The sequence below is a fragment of the Neltuma alba genome, unplaced genomic scaffold (genome assembly GCF_004799145.2).
Source record: "Neltuma alba isolate B1F8T4 unplaced genomic scaffold, ASM479914v2 tig00010165_pilon, whole genome shotgun sequence".
Classification (NCBI taxonomy): Eukaryota; Viridiplantae; Streptophyta; class Magnoliopsida; order Fabales; family Fabaceae; genus Neltuma; species Neltuma alba.
In genome coordinates, this window is record NW_021635110.1 from 165006 (window position 1) to 186557 (window position 21552).

The 21552-nt window shown below is 33.5% G+C and overlaps 1 protein-coding gene across 1 annotated transcript; it reads right to left on the minus strand.

Moving 5' to 3' along the window:
- Positions 1-18387: 18387 nt before the first annotated feature.
- Positions 18388-20371, minus strand: LOC114754589 (molybdenum cofactor sulfurase 1-like). The gene has a single exon (XM_028943378.1). The coding sequence runs from the start codon at positions 20233-20235 to the stop codon at positions 18493-18495; it is 1743 nt and encodes a 580-aa protein (XP_028799211.1). The 5' UTR covers positions 20236-20371; the 3' UTR covers positions 18388-18492.
- Between the last annotated feature and the right edge of the window lie 1181 nt (positions 20372-21552).

The window sequence follows — 21552 nt, forward strand, 5'->3', positions numbered from 1 at the left end:
TAAACGATAGCATAATAGAGGAACAAAAAATAAACAACATGCTTGGATTTCATTTAACAGCATATGCGTTCATAATACATCATTCAAGCATTAGTCATCAATCACAGCAATATAGTTTAACATACATAGCCATCAAACATGCCAGACTAACCTACTTAGGTTAGCTATATCAAAACAAATCCTACCTCAGTTTTACGAGGATCTTACTATTTAAAAATAGTGAATCTTAACAAAGTTTTCAAGGTGCTAGATGTAATCCTCAACACCTAAATCCACTATCTGATTCAGGCGACAGAACTCATATACCCAGAAGGGTAAATATGGAAGCATGTCCGTCATCGTAAAGATCCAGTCCTTGGTGTCTAGATAGGGGTTATCCAGTCCTTGAGTCTAATATAACACCTTTACTCCCTGAAGGTATTCTAGGTAAATGTTTGGGTCTTACTGATCCTCATCTTTCCTGATATGTCGACCCAAGAATTCCAACTTCTCTCTTAGCTGATCCTGACTACGGATCTTAGGCTCAGTCAGAACAGGGATAGGTATTGTGGGTGTCAGGGGTATCCCTAGCTTGGTACTAGGTTCAGGGATGTCGCTTAGGTGCACACTTAGGGTAACAAGCTGTTCATGAGACTAAATGTCAAAACTAGGGTCCATTGGTTCCTGACACAAATCAGTTGTGGGATCTACCGGGTTACTGGGTACAGGAAGGTTCATTAAATCCTCAACAGGTCCTAAAGGGTTAGCCCCATGCTTTGGATAATTGTTGGACCCTTCTGTTGAATATCCTGGGCTAGCAATCCCCATAATCCATCCCACTGAATCCTCTTTTGTGAGATCAATTATGTTAGTATCCCCATCATTAACCAACTTCTTAGATCTAACATCCCAATCCATTGTGTTTTTTATCACAACTCCTGCAACAATATGTTAATTTTCTTTTTTAACTGACACATTAACTAAGCAGAGCATTCTATCCTATGCCAGAACCTCCGCTCTGATACTAAAAATATCACACCTTACTATCGAATCCACTTAGGGTTTAATTAAAACCATTTTAGACCACCTTGGATGGTCTTGGGCTCAAAAATCTATGAAAAACGCTGATTTTCAGATTTTTACTGTTCATGGGTAAAAATCTAGTTTTCTGGCTCAAATTCAAAAATTCATAACTTAATTTAGAAAAATCAAAATGGAGTAGTTCAAAATTCTATAAAAATATCTTTGAATGCTCTTTCAAGAAAAAAATAATCTTATGAACCAATTCTATTTGAAAAAGTATCATGTTTTTGTGAAAATCACCTCTGTCCATTTGGCAAAAATCCTTTTTTCAGATTCTAAACCTTAACTTTGAAAAATCATAAAAACTCTTGTAGATGGCCATTTTTAATGTACTTCCTATCAATTTGAAGCTCATGATGTCAAATTTAAGCATGTCAAATTTCATGCAGAAATTAGTTTGGTAACTTAATAAAACGCGGCTCTAATTTGGCATCCTGCTTAGGGATTACAGCTCCAACCATACATATTTATACATAACCAAATATAAATGTTTCCTCATGGTTCATCACCATATTTATCTTTAGATTTGCAGCCTCCCTTTTGATGATTTAGTCCCTAAAATGTTAAGTTACATATGGGGGATGAGATTTCAATGAAATCCCAGTAGCAAGATTAATCAACTAAAACATCAATATGCATCAATTACAAGCATTCCAACCTTTTGCTATTAATAGGGAACTACTTTACCTCATACATGTAGCACTCTAACATGCAATAGCCAAGGCACATAAAGCAAGGAGTATAGCTACACAATCATCATCATCATCATCATTTAGCTCAACCACATAATAGCACATGAAATTGCATAGCAATCAATGCAATACTCAACATTAAGGTTAATTAAATCTTACTACCTTGATCCAATGCTCTTTCATTTTCTTGTTCTTCTTTCTTGCTTCCACAAATTTCAAACCCTAATATGGCAATCCAAAAAAATGACAGCAAGAATCATCAACCATTCTACATATAAGTCAACAATATAACTCAAGGACAACCTTTGTCCCTTAAAGCTTCCACCTTTGTTCTTTAACTTTTAGAGTTTGTTTTCTTAAACCCTAAAATTTCCCTCTTGACTCATTCCCATATGATTTTTCATATAGATTTCAAATATCCACTTAGATTTAACAAAAGAAAATTCCTTCTTTCAATTCTAAACTGACCGGACCATTAGGGTTCAAAATCCAAAAATTACGACTTTGGTTTTAATGCTTCCAACACTTGCTCTTTAGGTTTATCCTACACCATTTTCCATTTTAAACATAATGGAAGCCTCAAAAATTTGAAAAAAAAATCCTAACATTTAGTTTTGGCCTTGGCCGAACAGTACCATTTGAGAAGCATCAAAGAAATCTCTTCAAATCAACATCCAATCACTTGAAACCATCTTAAATCATAGTGTTCTAACTATGTTTTGCAACAAAACTTCCCTCCCCTAACATTAACCAATTCGGCCAGCACTAAACAAAGAGGAAAAGCAGAAATTTCAACCATCAAACTCAAGAGAATCAAGCAAGGAATGACATAGAATCATCTACTAACCTTAACTCCAAGCTTACTTGATCCAAAGTGGTTGATTTCTTCTTGTTTCCACTTCAAACTCTCTTTTTTCTCTCTTCTTTCTTCCTTGGCTAAATGGGGATCTGAATATGAGGGGAGGAGTGTGTTGATTAAGGCCAAAAATATCTCACCAACCAACATTAATGAGATGCCATGTGTCACTTACCCATTTAATCTTGTAACCTCTCACTTAATTAATTTAATGCGAATTGAAGTAGATTTCAAAAGTCAAGATCCTCTCCAATCAAGGCTTGACATTTGGCAACTTCAAATCCTCTTCATTGGTGGCTTGACAAGTGGCAACTTGTAGGACAAGTAAAGTGCAAGACTCTACTTCTTGCTTTATTGGTGCACTTTCGCTCCGGGTTTAATTTCTTTTCCATAATTACAGTACTCTGGCCTCTATAATTATTTTCTATCAGATCCATAAATTATTCTTCTCATTTTTATCTTCCCAAATTGCCCTCTTTGTCTCAAATTTAATTTTCCAATAATTAAATAAGAAGGAAAACTAATTTCCTTCTCTTTAGTGATTTTTCCACTTTTCAAAGGAACTGGGAAAAATCTTGGGTACTTGAGGGTCTTCTTTTAATTCCATAATCTCTTATAATTTCTTGGGATATCATAAGAATTTTATTGGGATTTTATTCTCCTTCCAAATATTTATTTGGAATTTCCCAAATAAAGGACCCTAAACTAGATTAAATTGCCTTTAAATTACTTTGTAATTTTCCTAAGGGTGATTTGGTCATAAAATCAATTTTTATAATCCCATATAATTCTCAAGGAGCCTTTTCCTTATTTTTTCTTAATTTTGTGTGGCTTGAAAATATTTTTCCATAATTATTCTTGACCAATTTTTCTTAATTAGTCAAACTTTTCATAATCGGTTTAGAAAATTATAATAATTATTTTCCACCGTAAATCTTCTATTTCTCCTTATCCTTTTTGGCCTTTAAATATTTAGGAATATCTCTATTCCTAAATGCCATATTACTATATGTGACATATCAGGCCCTTTTACATGATCATAGGTCCCTAATAACTGATTAATCTTGACTAGGTCCAGAGTAATAGCTCGACCTCTAAGCTTAGTGGTAATGAAGCTCCTTACCATATTTCCCTCTTTATCATATTCTTCTATCACTTCCATATTGCAATAAAATCTTCTAACTACCTTAGGACAATAATCCTCTCTCAAGCTTAACAATTAGAGTAGTATTCCATTGGGTCAGATAGGTCCAATCTAGTTTTCTCATTGGTTATCAAACTATCTAGGTCCACGGATACTACTGGGTAAAATTTCTAAGTGGCAAAATCCATTTTGTACTTGCCCATATTCACATCCTTTCCAGTTTTCCAATTAAAAATTCACTAGAGGATTGAGGAGAATTATCTTGAGCAGGAGTTTGACGAGATACTCCCTCACTGACCCTCTGGTTCTTCTGTCTCAGCTGCTTAGGTAACAAAATTCCCAGAGCTGTGTCCACAACTTTGTGAATTGAGATTTGCTCCTCATACTTAGTTTTTGATCCTTCAGTAACTACAGGAAGTTTGGACTTCGACCCAGTTTGCCTTTTGCTTGGTGTTTGTTGAGATGAGCTTTGCGTCTGACTCTCTTTGATCTTTAGTGTGCCACTCCTATGTGGTTTTTCTTGTCTAATCTTTAGTCTATACTTTGTCTTAGCACTCAAAGATGTAGTCTCCTTGGTCTAGACTTTTTTTTTCATAGCTCTCTTTTTGGCTAGAACCTGGTTGTTTCACTCTTGCCATTTTCGGTGCAGAAGGGATTTGCAAAGAAATGTTCAGTGATTTTTGAGCAATAAGGGGTTTAGAGCAATTGAAAGTGTTTGAAAAGTGATTTTAGAAGGAGTTTTGTGAGAAATTTTAAAGGAATAGGAGTGATTTTAACCGTTACTGAAAACAGGGAAAACAGTTATCGAGTTAGGGTTCTATAATTGATGAGGAAATTTTAAATTTCTACACTTAAAACACTGAGAATTATCAATTAGGTTATCGATTAAGTCATGATCGATCAGCTTATTGATAATGTTGAAGAAAATAAGAACAATATGAATAGTTATGGAACACGTTATCAAATAAGCATTAGTCAAACATGTTATGGATAATTTATAGTCAAAAACCATACCTGCCTATGTTGATCGATAAGTTGATCGATAAAGCAATGTTCAATCAAGCTTACCTTTTAAGCTGCCTTTTTACTTCAGCACAAAATCTCCTCTTAAATGTTCGATCATGTGTTCAATAATTAACTTATTAATCACGTTATCTATAATTTGCCTAGTGCCATTCTCCATATTCATCATTGATCGATAATTTGACCCGTAAATACTATTGTCGATCCGGTGATCGATAATTATATCAATTCTTGAAGCATAATTATCGATGTCTTCATTAAACTTCCTCTCCTCTGTTTACCTCTGTTTTCCAATGTCAAAATAGAATATCTTGTAAAACAAATTTCTATCTACTATGATGCTTAAGTTAGCTCTCTAATCATCAAAACATTAAATTTAAATACTCAAAATAAAGAGATAATGTAAATTTCTTACAACTTATTGGTATTTACCATTCCTAATTCTCTTATGAAATAATTGAATTTCTATTAGTCGAGGGGCTTTGTGAAGATGTCTGCAGTCTGATATTTAGTGGGAATGAATTCTACCTTCACGTCTTTCTTTTGAACATGATCCCCAATAAAGTGATATCGAACATCAATATGCTTAGTTCGAGAATAATGAACAAGATTCTTTGATAAGCTGATGGTACTTATGTTGTCACACAGAATTGGGATCTCCTTCAACTTGATTCCCAAATCTTGCAACTACAGTTTTAACTATAATGTCTAAGCATAACAACTTACAGTGGCAACATATTCTGATTATGTGGAGGATATAGCCATGGTATTTTGTTTCTTGCTTGACCATGAAACCAAACACCCTCTAAGGAATTGGTATTATCCACTAGTGCTTTTCTTGTCTATTTTGTAACCTCCATGGTCAGCATCTGAGTATCCCATTAGATATTCTTCTCCTTTTTTTAGATACTATATTCCCAAATTAGGTGTTCTAACAAGATATCTAAGGATTCTCTTGACAACTTCTTCATGTGATTCCTTGGGAGCTGATTGATATCTGGCACATATCCCTACACTAAACTGAATATCTGGTCTGCTTGCAAAGAGGTAGAGTAGTGATCCAATTATTCCTCTATACTTAGTCAAATTCACATCCTTGCCCTTTTTATCCGCATCCAGAGATATGGTCAAACTCATTGGAGTGTTTGCACTCTTTGCCTGCTCCAAACCATACTTCTTCAAAAGTTCATTCAGATACTTCATTTGGGATATGAATGTGCCATTCTTCCTTTGTTTGATTTGTAATCCAAAGAAGAAATTTAATTCTCCCATCATAGACATCTCAAACTCTTCCTGCATTAACTTAGCAAATTCTTGGTAAAGATCCTCATTAGTAGCACCAAATATAATATCATCTATATAAATTTGGACTATTAAGAGTTCCTTCTTATTTCTTTTTATGAAAAGTGTTGCATCGACTTTTCCTTTCTCAAAACTTTTTTTCTATCAAGAAATTACTAAGACATTCATGCCAAGCGCTAGGTACCTATTTCAAATCGTATAAAGCCTTTTTCAATTTGTAAACATGATTTGGAAGATTTAGATCTTCAAATCCAGGAGGTCATTCAATAAAAACTTCTTCCATAATGTAACCGTTCAAAAAGGCACTTTTAACATCCATTTGAAATAATTTAAAATCTTTTATACAGGAAAAGGCTAAGAGTACTCATATGGCTTCCAATCTAGCTACTGGAGCATATGTTTCCTCATAATCAATACTTTCTTCTTGATTATAGCCTTTTACAACTAATCTAGCTTTGTTTTTGATGATTTATGCATATTCATTGAGCTTATTCTTGAATACCCATTTGGTGCCTATGACTGGGTGGTCATTAGGTCAGGGTACCAAGTCTCAAACTTGATTCTTCTCAAATTGGTTTAGCTCTTCCTACATGGCTACTATCCAAAATTCATCAGATAGAGCTTCGTCAACATTGGTTGGTTCAATGCAGAGAAATGCACTTCATTAAATACTTGTCTTCGGGTCTTAAACCCTTCACTGACTTCACTAATAACTTGGTCTATAGGGTAGTCTTTGTTATTTCTTCAAGCCTTAGGTTGATCTAGATTATCTCGAGAAAATGTTTCAATTGGATTATTTTTATTCTCTTCATTTTCTATAGAAGGCATTTTATTGGAAGACTTGTTTAGACTCAATTTTTGAAGACCTTGAACAATCTCAACGTCATCATCTAGAGGTTTTGAAATCAACTCAGTTTTAGCAAACACAACATGAATTGATTCTTCAATAGTAAAAGTTCTTTTATTAAAGACTCTATAGGCTTTACTACGGTTAGAATAACCCAGAAATAAACCTTCATCAACTTTAGGATCAAATTTACCAAGATTTTTTTGTTGTTGTTGTGAACGTAGTATTTGCTTCTAAAGACCTTTAGATGAGCCATATTTGGTTTTCTTCCTTTATATAGCTCGTACGATGTTTTTTCAAGTAGTGTTCTGATGTATGCTCTATTAGAGATGTAGCATGCCGTACTCATGGCTTCTACCCAGCATACTTGTGAAATTTCCTTTTCATTTAGCATTGCTATAACCATCTCCATAAGCACTCTATTCTTTCTTTCCACGACTCTATTTTGTTGAGGTGTTCTTGGTGTTAAGAAGTTATGATCAATCTTATGTTCATCATAGTAGTTTGCAAACTCATTGTTCTTGAATCTTCTCCGTGATCAGTCTTGATTGACACAATAGATATACCTTTCTCATTTTGGACCTTTTTAGCAAAAACAATGAATGCACTAAAAGTCCAAGTAAATCTTGAATAGTCATCAACTATCACAAGAGTATATAAGTTTCCACCAAAACTTTTAACTCTTGATAGACCAACTAAATCCATATGAAGCATTTGGAGTGGTCTCTCAGTTAAGACTATCTTCTTTGATTTAAAAGTGGATTTTGTTTGCTTACCCTTCTGACAAGCATCACAGATGATATTATGTTCAAACTAAATTTTAGGTAAACCAATAACTAAATCCTTTTTAGTTAACTTTGAAAGTTGATTCATATTTATATGAGCAAGATGTTAATGCCAAAGCCAACTTTCTTCATTTTTACTAACAAAGTAGTTTTTAGAAAGCTGTGAGTCAATTTGAATAGTATAGCAGTTACCGTCCCTTGGAGCTCTTAGCTTCACATTCAGTTCTACTTTCTTGAGTGGCAAGTCATCCTTGCTGATAATCATACATTCTTATGAATCAAAGATTACCTAATTATTTTTGTCAGTACTCTGACTGACACTGAGCAAGTTGTGACATAAACCTTCAACGTAGTACATGTCTTCAACTTTCATTCCTTTGTCACTTCCTATTTCTCCGATTCTGGCTATTCTTCCAAATTGATCTCTTCCAAAGCTTACTTTGCCACATTCTTTGAGTTTGATTGTGGAGAACATGTCAGTGTCACCCATCATGTGCTTGGAGCATCCGCTGTCAATGTACCATTTATTTGTTCTGGATGCTTTAAAACATACATGCATCAGAAAAATCACGTTTTAGGTACCCATACCTTCTTGGGTCCTTTTAGGTTAGCTTGATTTGTCTGTGTACATATGTATCTTTGGGCACCCATTTTAATGTTCCATAGGTTCCTTTCTTCTTGTGATGACAAGAAGATGTTGTATAACCCTTACTGTTGTAGTAAGAACAAAGCACAAATGGATAAGAAGAATGAACTGAATTTTTAAAGAAAGTTAGATATGATCGTTCACCATTATATGGATTAGAAGAATGAGCTGAATTTATCCATTGTATTCTAGATTTGTCATAGGAAGGTTCCGAAATGATTACCTCATCAGTTGCTAAATCTTCGTTTTCTTGTGCCACAAGATAGATGTTGGTTGTCTCTTTATCATCAGTGTCATCCTCTTCAGATAAGCTATCTCCCCAGATTGAAGTGACAAAAGCCTTCTTCTTTATGAATTTTTCTTTCCCTTTATCTTTGTCCTTTGACCTAGATAGTTGTGGACAATCTGCTTTGATGTATCCTAGCTTTTTGCACTCAAAGCATATAATTAAGTCTTTGGTCTCTGATGAAGAGGCTTTTCGTTTTTATTGGAATCTTCTTCCAGCTCTGTTCTTGTAGAATTTCCTGAACCTCTTAACTATGAGGCCCATTTCTTCATCCTCCTGATCTTCTTCATTATCATCTTCACTCTCTTAAGCTTTGAAAGCAATACCTTTATGATTCTTCTCGTTTATCTCCTTTTGTACTTCTACTTGCTTTCATACTCTGCTAGACTTCCTAATAGTGGAGCAACCGAGACAATTGATTCTCTTTTTGTCTCCTCAATGGCTGTCACCTTTGGTTCCCACTCTTTGGTGAGCCTGCTTAATATTTTCCTTACCTGATCCTCTTGACTATACTTCTTGCCAAGTGCAGTGAGGTGATTGATGAGATGCGAGAATCTTACTTCCATATCTCGAATGCTCTCTCCATCTTTCATTCTGAATAACACAAATTTCATGGTGAGAGTATTGATTTTTCTCTGTTTAACTCTAGCTGTTCCTTCATAAGCAATCTCTAGTGCTTCCCACATTTTCTTTGCGGTTTCCAGATTAAAAACCCGAAAATATTCTTTTTGACTCAAAGCACAGGTTAGCATATTGATTGCTTTATCATTGAGTAGAATGAGCCTTTCATCCTCATCGTCAAATTCATTAGGACTCTTAAGAACTCATTGATTGTCTACAGTGTTCATAGGAACATAGTTCCTGCGTTCTATCACATCCCATAGGTCATATTTGGTGGCTTTAATAAAGATTTTCATTTTCATCTTCTAGAAAGTGAAATTTTTCCATTAAAGCCTGGTGGTTTTGTCGTTGAACATCTTTCAGGTAGCACACTGTCACTAAATCCTGCCATTTAGGATCTCTCTTTAGATGATTAAGTCCTTTTCAAAGAGACCTATTCTGATACCAAATGTTAGTGGTAGTTTCACCCAAGAGGGGATAAATTGGGTGATATATAAAAAATTGACTTAATAAAATGAATAACTAAATAAAGCAATGGAGACAAGTTTAGAAGGATTTCATGGAGGATGAACAGAAGAAGAATGACACAGGAGTTTATACTGGTTCTATCTCAACTACTTGACTTACGTCCAGTCCTCAGAGCGCCTGAGTTTTCTACTAAATTCCTGAGATTCAGTGGGCTCTTGGTGCCACACTATGGCAATTAAATCACTCTTAATCACTCCCCTTACTACCCATAAGGTTATAATCCCCTCAAGAGTCCACACTCCAGTCACTCACAGATTTAAGTGAAAAGAATTATAACCCTCTCACAGAGTATATATGATAAACACTGAAGTTCAGAATGTAAAAACAAAGTAATGATTGTGAGGATTAATTTTCACAAATGGTAGCTTAATTCATTCAATACTTCATTCAATTCTCTTAGTACTTTGAGGACTGGATGAATGATCATTTATAATTGGAGATTTTCAGTTTTCTGTTAGACACAAGAGCTTGTAGCTGTTAGAATATCAATTGCATGTGTTTGACAGTTACAACGGTCGTTCATAATAAATGCTTCTGGTACAATAGGTTGAGCCTATAATATAACTTTTATGCTTCGCAATCTGTAAAAGTGTCTTAGCAAAAGTGTAAGTATTTTTCTCAAGTAAATATGAATGAATATTAGAAGAAATGATAATTCTTAGAATTGATATAGGATATGAAATCATAAGATCAAAGGTCAGATAATCAAAGAATCAAAAGAATCACTTTGATTGAAGTCTTGATCGATAATCCCTTGATTGATAAAGTTATCGATTAATAGCAAGGGAGTCAGACTTAAAAGAAGAGAACATTTTATTGAAGTCATTATGGATCATTCGTTTATGGAACATGTGATCGATAAATGTTAAAATACATACAAAGTGATTTTAGTCACAAAAGTACTTTTGAAATCTGTGCATGATTTGTCCTTTTAACATTTGATGCCTTCTTTGCATTTTATAGGAAAATAATATAAATAATGAAGGCTAAGAAAAGCTTAAAGATAATATGAAAATATATTTTCTAAAAGATCATCGTGAATAACAGTTTAACGAAAAGTGTTTGTAATTTATGGAACAGATGTTCTATAAACACTTCATCGAACAAATTATTGATAATTTAAGTAACTGTGTAAAAAATACTTTAAACTCATTAATCTGATAATCGATAATATCTTGATCAAGCAAGTTATCCAAAAGCAGTTCTAAAAGACTTAGACTGATATTACAGAAAAACATGGCGTTGATCGATAATTAAATTATCAAATAAGTGATCGATCATTGTCAGTGAAAACTCGATTTCCAGAAAGGGACTTGATTGAATAGCCAATCGAACAACAAAGGGAGTTTTGTCAAACGTTTACAGGACAAGTTATCGATAAGCAGATGATCGATAAGGTGATCGATAATTCATTAAGCATTCCAAATAGTAGGAGAGTAGAAAAAACTTACCAATTATCTAACACGTTATCGATAACCTCTTAATCAATAAGGTGATTGATTAACCCCTTGTCAACAGTGAGGAATATTATTTTCTTTACCTGATAGCTTATCGATCATTTGAATTATTGATCAGGTGATTAATAATTTCCTAAAAGTACCTATATTAAAACAGTTCTACCAAAGATCGAACAGGTGATCGAACAACCTATTTATCTAACAGGTTATCTAGCACAGTGATTTATCTAGCATGTGCTCAATAAATCTTAACAGTATTTGAACTCATAACACATAGTGAATTATCTATCACATATTTGATCAACCCATGATCCAACACATGTTCAAACTTCTTTAACATGCATGCAAAGAAACTTCGTTACTCATTTTGTTATCATCAAAACCTTAAATCTAACAAGTTTGAGATACATTATTGTTGAAACTAATAAATTTCTTATTCAAATTATAGAAGCATAAGTTATATAAGTATAATAATACTCTTTTATCAAATATATATAGTTTAAAAATATCAACACATATAAGATAAATCAAATTATTATTAAAGTCTAAATTAACTCATTTTTAAAAATCTAATTAAACAAATTATTGTCTAAAACCAAATAAATCAAACCATTTTATGAAATTTGATTTTGATATGATAATAATTAAATATTGGAAATATCATTAACAATAGAAAAAAATTAATAATATTAGCATTATATAAAAAATTTAATTAAAAAAATAAAAGGGCATAAACAGGTCTCGGCCCTTTAAGGCTAGCCCGTTTGTCCTTGGTCCTATAGGACTAGTTCTTTTAAGCATGTTTCTATTTGAAGGGAAAAATTCCAAGTCCAGCTCTCACAATTTTTGAGCCTAAATGGGACAGCTACTTTCCCAGCTCTAAACTAGGGTAATATGGTTGAAGCTTCACTTACTCAAAAAGGATAGATGCATATATATGTCAATGGTTTAGTAGAAGGTAAGGTCTACTAATTTGAGAACTTCAAAGTTGTGGCTAATGACAGTGCTCTTTGTGGTAGAAAATTTAACTCGAGAGCTCATAAAAAAGACCTTAGAAAGTGATTCGGGTTAAATGGGGTGGCTCAATCAACAAGCATAAAAAGTAATACTTGTTGAGAGAATATGCACATATTTTTGAAGTAGATGTCTTAGAAGCAAGAAATTAGTGTACTAATCAAAGAAAAAAATGTCCATAAGATGAAAGATCACATATAGGAGAAATTTGGGATTAAGCTCTTAACAACAATGGATTGCATCAAAATTGGATTTGATTCATTATCTATTATAATTATACAGTCTATTTTAAGTAGTTCTTGAGCTACACAAAATAATGTAATCTATTAGAATTACAAATTTAATACAAACTTTAGTCTTTTAAATTTACTCTCATTTTAGTTTTAATCCTTCAAGTTTCAAACCATAGGTTTTGTATCACATCTCGAGAACTTTCACTTGGACATAGGGAATCAAAAATTAGGATGAGGGTCAATGTAGAAACTAGACGGGGAGGCAAAAAAAGTTTTGAGGTGAAATCCCGATAAGGTCCGGGCTAGCATTTTCATAATTATCAGTCTAAGAAGGTAAAAGAGAAAAATTTTAGAACAATTTTAGAAACTTTCCAAAAAAAAATAGGAAAAATGAAAATTTGAGGTTTTGGAAAATCATTTGGGCCTGAAAGGTGGAATTATTGTGAAAATAAATTGTTATGGAATTTCTCGTAAACAGAGGTTTTTCAGGAAAATATTGAGAAATCAGAGAAAAATAATTATTTTAACTAGTTAGAGGCCTCAATAATTTTGAAAAAATTATGGATAAATCATTTAAATATATTTTTGAATTTATAAAATTAGTTTTAGACCTTGAAAGATCAGGAATTAAATTAAGAGAATTTATTTTCCCACAATGACAATGATAGAAGCCTAATCGGAGAAAATTCAAAATGAACACCCAGAGGTGGCAAAAAATTTTGAAAATTTTTAGATCATGTTCTCATATTAAAAATTGAACTATCATGAAGAGAAATAAATTTTTGGAGGTCTGGAAAAATTATGAAATGTTACTAGGGAATAGTAACCGATAAAGTATTGGAATGGTTTGGGATTTTGAATTGGTTTGTGGGCCATCCTTTTGGGCCAGCCAAAACCATTTTTTAGGCCCACATTAGGCCCAATTTTATTGAGCTTCTGGACCCTACTATTTTTAATTAAAATAAATCCAAAATTGGTGGATAAATGTTGAAAAATTCTAGTATATAGACACTTGGTTAAATCTAAAGTTACGTAGCATTTGATGGCTGCCAAATCATCTTATTTTGTGGCATTTTGGGCATCTAAATCAATGAAAAATGGCAAGTCCATTTGTCTATAAATACCCCTCCCTAAAATACAAGAAAATGTTAGAAAATTGGAAAAAGAGGAGGAGGTGCTGCCACTTTGTGTCCAGACCAAGGAGACCAAAAATTTTGAGGTATTTGGGCAAGGAATCATTCATTTTTTATCAAGAAAACATCAAGGTATGCTTAAGCCTCCCTATCCCTAAGTTTCAAGCTAGTTTAGTTAGGGTTTTTGGCTTGAAAAATTAAGAGAAATTGCTGCCCCATTTTAGTTTGAACATGTGACCTTTAGGAAAGGATAGAAACCTTAAATATCAAGTGGAATAAGCTTGTGTGAGTGGTGTATAGAGTGGTTTTTGGAAGAAAACCCACCTAGGGTCTTATATGTTCATTTTGGCCAAGGGTAGTATATGCTAGAGGAAATTGTTTTACATTGATTTGATGATTCCAATGGGTTTAAAATGTGTTTTTGTATGGGAATATGCTAAAGGGAAGTGTGTAAAATTATTGGAATCAAAAATGAAATTTTCGAAAGCTGGAACCCCCTATTTGGCCATTATGATTCCATAAGGAAGGGTTTGATTTTTTAAAAACTGATTAGATATTTGAATTCCTCATGAAAAATTGTGTAGGATTGGGCCAAGAGATTATTGATTCTAAGGAGGAACTATTTTGTTAAAAATCCAAGAAAAAGTGGGAAATTGTTAAGTTAAAGTTAAAGGATTGTGTTTAAGTTATTTAGTTATTAATATAGCTTATATTTATGCTTGAATCAATAGGTGTTGTGAGGAGAAATCAAGAAGAAACATAATCCCTTTGAGGAGATCAAATTAATCAAATGTTTAAAGGTAGCATTGAATTATAATTTGATTGTTTATCTTGTTTGTTTAATGTGATTATGTTGTTTGCTTGGATTAAGGAGTTTGTGTTGTGATCTTGGATGATTGGATGACTTTGGGTTATGCTTTGGCCAAATGTATTGAATTGTGTTATTATGGAAGTGTTGGTGTTCATCTCCTAGCATGATGTTGAGCATGATTTTATGTGGCTTGAGGATGTCTTGAAGTTTATAACATGTCACATTATAACTTGCTTGATTTACATGATAATTATAGTTCAATTGCTACTGAGATTTCTTTGAAATCTCATCCCTCCTATGTTAACTTATGTACCAAATAAGGGATGGTTCATCCAATGACAAGGGCAAGGAAATGGTATTGGGATGAAGGAGCATTATGGAATTCATGATATTGTGAAAAGTTATGTAATGCTTTAATGAGCTTTATGTTAAGCTATAATGGATTTTTTTTATGTTAAGCTATAATGGATTTTGGATGATGATATGATGTAAACTATATTTTCATGACAAGTCCTAATACTGAAACATTGAGTGGTAGAATGCCCTTTGGGTATGGAAAGAGGAAAAAGGAAATAAAATTCAAGATAATAGAGAATAAGGGATAAAAATGTCCCCAATAAAGCTAATCTTGTGGCACATAAAATAATAAGCAAATGATGGAATCTAGACATGAAATTTTGCAAGCAAATAGATCTCATTTTTTACCTTTAAATCAAGTGGTAGATCACTAAATTTGGAGTTTTGTGCTAAGAGTTATGCCCTTTTAAAATCGGGATAAAATATTAAAAATTTGAAAATTGAAATATAAACAGTGCATTTTGTCGAATTTTCTGGTGATATTCTCGATGGAATTGAGTCCAATGGATATTTTTCCTCTAAAGAAGTCTTAGCAAGCTTGAAGGAAAAATTGGAATCACCTCATTTTGATTTTTCTAGAATTAGTTATGAATTTTCAAATTGATCCAAATTCAGATGAACAATGTATGGATAGACTAACAAGGAAGATTTTGGAACTGAAATTTTTCACTCGGAAACGTTGAGAAATGCGTTATGATGGTTCCAATTGACGTATAATAGGGTGTTAAAGGAGGTGTTACATTTTGGACCCTCAAGTTTCTTTTCATTTAAAACTTTGGTCCTTGTGAACACCCAATTTTGTTCGAGTCTCACAAGAAATATTAAATATAAAGAAAAAGAAATAAAAGAATAATAAAAAATAATATCCTCATTGATTCTTTTTTAGAAGCTAAGTTTGAGAAGTCCAACATGTGAAAAATCAAAAAAGAAAAATTAAATACGAATATCCTCCCTATAATAATAGCAATAAAATAAAATATGAGATTTAAAAGCTCATTGAACTCCAAATTAGGAAATATGAGGTGGATCCTTAAAAAAATTTAAAAAAAATAAAAATAAAAATCCCTCATTTAAGATGATTTGCTCCTCAATTTATATCTTTTGGTGTCATTATTGTGAAAAATTAAAAAACAAAAGTAAAAATAAAAAAATCACAATTTGATAACGATTTGATACTTAAATAGGAAGTGTTATTATGAGTCATAATGTAGAAAAAAATTTTAAAAAATTAAAATAAAATTGAAGAACCCTAATTAGAATTTATAAATAAGTGAGTAAGAATTAGAAGAAGACAGGCAAGAACTCTTGAGGCCAAGGGGGAGGTTTCTAAGCAAGTGAGAGAGAGGTAGAAACGCATTCTTTTCATTTTCTTACTCCATCTCATCATTCAAGATGGGATCATCACGTGCCTATACTTGATATGCCGATGAACATATCAATAGAGCTGAGGCATACATATTCAAGCTCTAGGCACATCTTGCTTCTTTTATTCTTTTTCCTGTTTTTCTTCTTCTTCTATACTCTGTTGCTTGATCTCTTGGTTTTAGTAGTTGAGTGTTTCCACTGTTTCATTTATATTTATTATCCTTATTTTTAAAATATATTTCTCATAATCCACTTTATTATGCCATTGCCTAACAAATTTATTGCTCATGGGAAGAAAATTGATCTTGGCTAATTTCCTATATCTTATTTGATTTCCCTTTGGGTGTGCCGGTCTTCCTTTCTTATCATTATCATCCTCAATCTTATTCACTTGGTCCTTATATGTTCAACAGAGATAGGCATTACACAATCTATATATTAACTTGTCCATTGGTTTGTCTACTAATTATTTTTCTTATCTTTTTAGCCAATTGATGAAGAAATAGCAGGTACGGATTTCTTCCCTTCCGATTATGCTGGATTTGATGAAATTCTTGATGAACTGATTTTAACCTCTTTTCATTTTATAGGGGTGATCTTTCTTCTTTCTTCTCCTTCTTCTGTTTTTTTGTTTAAAAAAAAAAACATTGCATCCCTTTCTAGCTCATGGCATATGAGGTTTTGAGAATCTCCTCAGGCATCTAGGATTATTGGTAAGCCGTGTAAAATTATGGGAGTCTCTGTAGGCATACCAATGGGGTTGGATAGATTTTTTTTAATAAAAATGAAAGGGGAAGAAAAATGATTTTAACCTAATGCTTACAAATAAAAATAAAATGGAAAGTTCTCTCTTCATAAAAATAAAATATATAATTTCAACATATTTTTCCAGAGTTGTATGTGATTTTTTGAACCTCCACCAGGCCAAACTAGTATTCTCCCATATGAGGTTATGGGAGCATATTATTCTCCCATGTGAGGTTATGAGAACTTCTACAGGGAGGATAATCCAAAATTTCTTTAAAAAATATTTTCTAAATAAATTGTTTTCATAAATTAAAAAATGAAACCAACAAAAAAATGTCTTTTTTAAATAAATCATATAAACATTTTTCCAAAAGACATCAACCGAGTGACACACATTTCTATCCTGAACTATGTGGGCTTTGATCTCCCTAAAGGTTATATAAGCCCTAGGATTTTATTCGAGATCAAGTCCAAGTTTGTAAACAATTTATTTTTTTTCTTTTTAAATAAAAAGTGTCATGTGCTTTTATTTTTATTTCTTTTTTTAGAGTAATTAAAATTTAATAAAAGGCCATATTAATTTTGACTAATTGACTTAAGGTAACCGTTCTCTTGAATGGGTGTTGTGGGGTGCCTAACACCTTCCAACACATAATCGACTACCAAATCTTACTCTATTTTTATAGAACGTATTTTATAAAAAAGTTTTTGAAATTAACTTCCTAAAATTTTGGTAACAACTCTTTTTTTTTTTCCTTTTATGGGAAGGCCGGGAATCAAGTGTGAGAATCCCTATAATTCAATAAAAAATTAGATCATTTTGCCCCTTGAAGGACCAAAACCTATGGTTTAAAATTTGAGAGACTAAAACCAAAGTGAGGACAAACTTGATGAACCAAAAATTATATTAACCCTTAATAAAATATACTAATACATGCATCACATGGAGGAGAAGTTTCTAGTTACTTGGAAAGCTAGAATCTCAACTTACAATTTTAAGAAAAATTGGTTGTAACTTTTAAAATACTTTATTGATAACTTATAAACTAATTCAGATTCAGGTATGATTCTTTTGATGACAAACTTGAACATCAAGTATTTAACGTGAATGCATTTTCAAGCGTGAAAATATACCTTTTTGTATACAATGTTATTAATACTGATCTGTTCTTATCATTTTCCTTTAAATTAACATTGTGAGTTGGGTTAGTCCAGTAAGGCTAGTAGCCTACCCTGGTCCACGTTATGGCCTCATTTTAATATTAAATCTCAATATTAACAAGACGGCCCAATGGTTGTTTGAAAACCCCCCCCCCCCTTTTTGGGGTGTGAACATGCGTGAAGACTGAATTTTAAGTCAGCCAAAGAAATTTTTTTTTTGGTGAAAAAAGAAATTTTAACAAAATGAGACTATTTGTGAAGGATCTATTAAAAAAACTGAGTCTTTTAAGACAAGATAATAAATAAATTTCCTGTTATTCAGCCTCATGTAATTGAATGTATTAAAAAAAAAAATCATTTACATCTCATGTTTTTATCAAAAATTGGTCAGCAGGAAAATCTTACCCCAAACAATATGTCGTTCAAACTTCAAGAGTTTCTTGATTGAGAGCCATGTACCTCCATCTTTCTTTCTCCACAAAATCTGCATCCAAGAACCTGGAAAGAAATGACCAGAGCTTGTACACATCTTCAAAATTTGTCAAGAAATTTAATGAAGCCGTCAAAACTGAGATCCCACAATCCTGTTTCGTCATCATCATGGTCTTCTTCCTAGGTTGCCCCACACCATTCACTTCACACCAGTCTTGTTCATTCATCTTCACGTTCTGCAGAATCGCATTACTCAAAGATATGTTGTTCCGGTCAGCTAGTTTCTGCACAAGAAATGGATCAATCTTTTCTCCTTTCCAATCAAATACATTGAATGCAATCGCATGCCCTCTGTGAGGGTTTATCTTCGATCCATAGATCTTTAACAGTGGAAACCCTGTTTCTGAGCTTGGATGTTGCAGACTCATAAGTGCACGAATTACCCAGTTCACCAGATACCTTCCCCTGCTACTGATTCCTACCAACCCCACTTCGTCTGCATGATCCAATCCTTTCAATTCTACTTCTAATCTGCCACAAGTTTCAAGACTTTTGCTTGGTTTTGGCTCTGATTGGTGTTCAGACACAATTTCTTGTTCATCAGAAATGGTTTCTGGTTTTCTCAATGCTGGGATGAGGCTCACAATTCCGATGCTGGTGGCATTTGGTGAATCGTTTAAAGCAGAGATGCTAGATTTCTTGACAAATAAACAGCCAAATCCAGAAGGGTTTTCTCCATAAATTTTGTAAAATGAGCAAACAAGAAAATCAGGTTTGAACAGAGAGAGTCCTAAAGTGTTTATTTCTTTAGGTGCTAATGCACAAGCATCAAGCAATACATGCCAACCATTTTCTTGAGCCATGGACATCCACATGTATGAATATGGTGATCCAGTGACTCTGGAGTGAACTGGGAAAACAAAAAGGCCTCTTTTTTTCTTATCCCTTTTGCCCAGCATCATCTTCCTTAGTTTCTTCATGTTGATTCGGAGATCAGGCCACGAGAATTCTGCTGACATAATATTTATTCCTTGCTTGTTACAGCTCTTGGTCATCTCATCTAATGAATCGCTTTTGTGATCATAGACGGTGAGGAGGTTTCCATTAGGTGTGAATTGGAAAGAATCTGCAAGAAGCTTAAAAGCACATGTGTGATTGGCAGTGAATACCAGAGAGTAATCATCTTCAGAGAAATTCATAAATGCCATAATTCTTTCTCTGATACTGGTCTCTAGTTCTGATTCCTCGCCACCGTAAACTACCTGGGAATGCAAATTCACAGACTTGTAAGAAATATCAAAGAATGGAAGTTCTAAAGGAATTAGTGGAGGATGATGAGATGACGAAGAAGCAGCCATTGAAGTCCCAGGCCAGGATTGTTGCTGCTGAGCATAGGAGAAAAGGCCGTATCCAGTATAATCAAAGCAGAGGTTAGAGAAATTCAAGTGATAATACTCTTGAGCTCTTATCTGATCAGCCTTAAGAGTGTTGGAATATAGAGGATAAGCTTTTGTGAAATTCAAATATGACTCGTGCAGAGAAGGAAGAGCCTCATGATTGGTGAATTGGGCATTTGGATGAAGAGTTGAACAAGTAACTGCCACAAAATCATAGCCTGATCTGATTTCATTCACAGATGTATCAGCATGAGACTCCTCAGAAGCAAGAAAAGAAGAGGAAAAACAGCCATTAAAGCACGGTGTTGATGCTTCTCCAGCACAAGGCGAGTGCATTTTCTCCGCTTTTCCCTCATAATTTTCTCACCATCCATAACATTTCCTCCCTCATGCTCATTACAATCCCTTATATTAAATTCGTCTCAAGCATAACAGCAAACACCTTGCAAACATATATCTGAGTTTTGACTATTTCGGAGCCAATAAAGTCGGGAAAATCAATGTTACCTAAAACAAGGGTCGAGAAACTTTTGACAACTTTATAATTGAAGACAGCGACACATGTTGGATCTTCACGTTAATGCGTGATGGTCAAGAATACGGATATGTTGAAAATCACTGTCGAGACAGCAATATAACCAATAGGGTGGACCGTGAGGCGATTATATGCACGGGACCCTCATAATTAAGCTGAAAAATTTGAGTGGTTGAGGTTTGCCTTGTGAGATGGATAAATATAATGGCAGTACGATGGCTTTTCATAACTTTGAAGAATTGGTCTTAAAGATTCGGCTTTAGAAAACAACAAGAGCTAAAGGTCAAAGGGGTGATTTTCAGATTTTGCTGGCAAATGCTATTTTCATATCTGTGCGCTCTGATCATAACGCTTTGAAGTTAAGCGTTTTGTGAAGGCACTTCGGAATGAAAGAAGAAACAAAGAACGAACGTCATTATCCAAGCAGAGGGTTATCTGTGAAATGGATCGAAACTCTGCATATAATGAAGGAATAATGGATTTAAACGGGAAAAGAGAGAAATGGGGGTGATGGGCTATAACAATTCAATTCAACCAGCTTCACTTGGCTTTAATTTCTGCATGAACTGATGGGCAGTGTGGGTGGGGTTCCAGTTCCATTATAGGACTGCAATTTTGGCAGTTTGTTTGGAGAGTGGAAGACTTGAAGGGTCAAGTCGCCTGTGAAGTGTAATAAATGTAAAGTTGTATGCGCTATCATGGCCTTTACTTTGGAAATCCGAAGGCTTTTTCACACGGTATCGCGCATCTTTTTCCTTTACTTTTAACGGTCCACCCATCACTCTAATTTTTTTCAGGTTAAAGTGCAATTTTAATTACTAAGTTTAAACCAAGTGATACTAGGCATCATAGAGTTTTTTTTTTTGAACAAAAATATACATGAAACTGTTAAAAATTGACAAAAATAACAATGTCATTAACGCCCATTATTTTCCGTTAGTGGGACACGTGAAGTAGTTTTAAGGTCTATTTTTAATAACGAAATTAACAGTAATCGGGACTAGATACCATAAAGCTTACTTGGGTGCAAAAATATACATAAACTTTCTGAAAAAGTAGAAAATAAACAAAATTCGTCAACTCTCATAAACATTTGTTAACTTTACTCTTTTAGATTC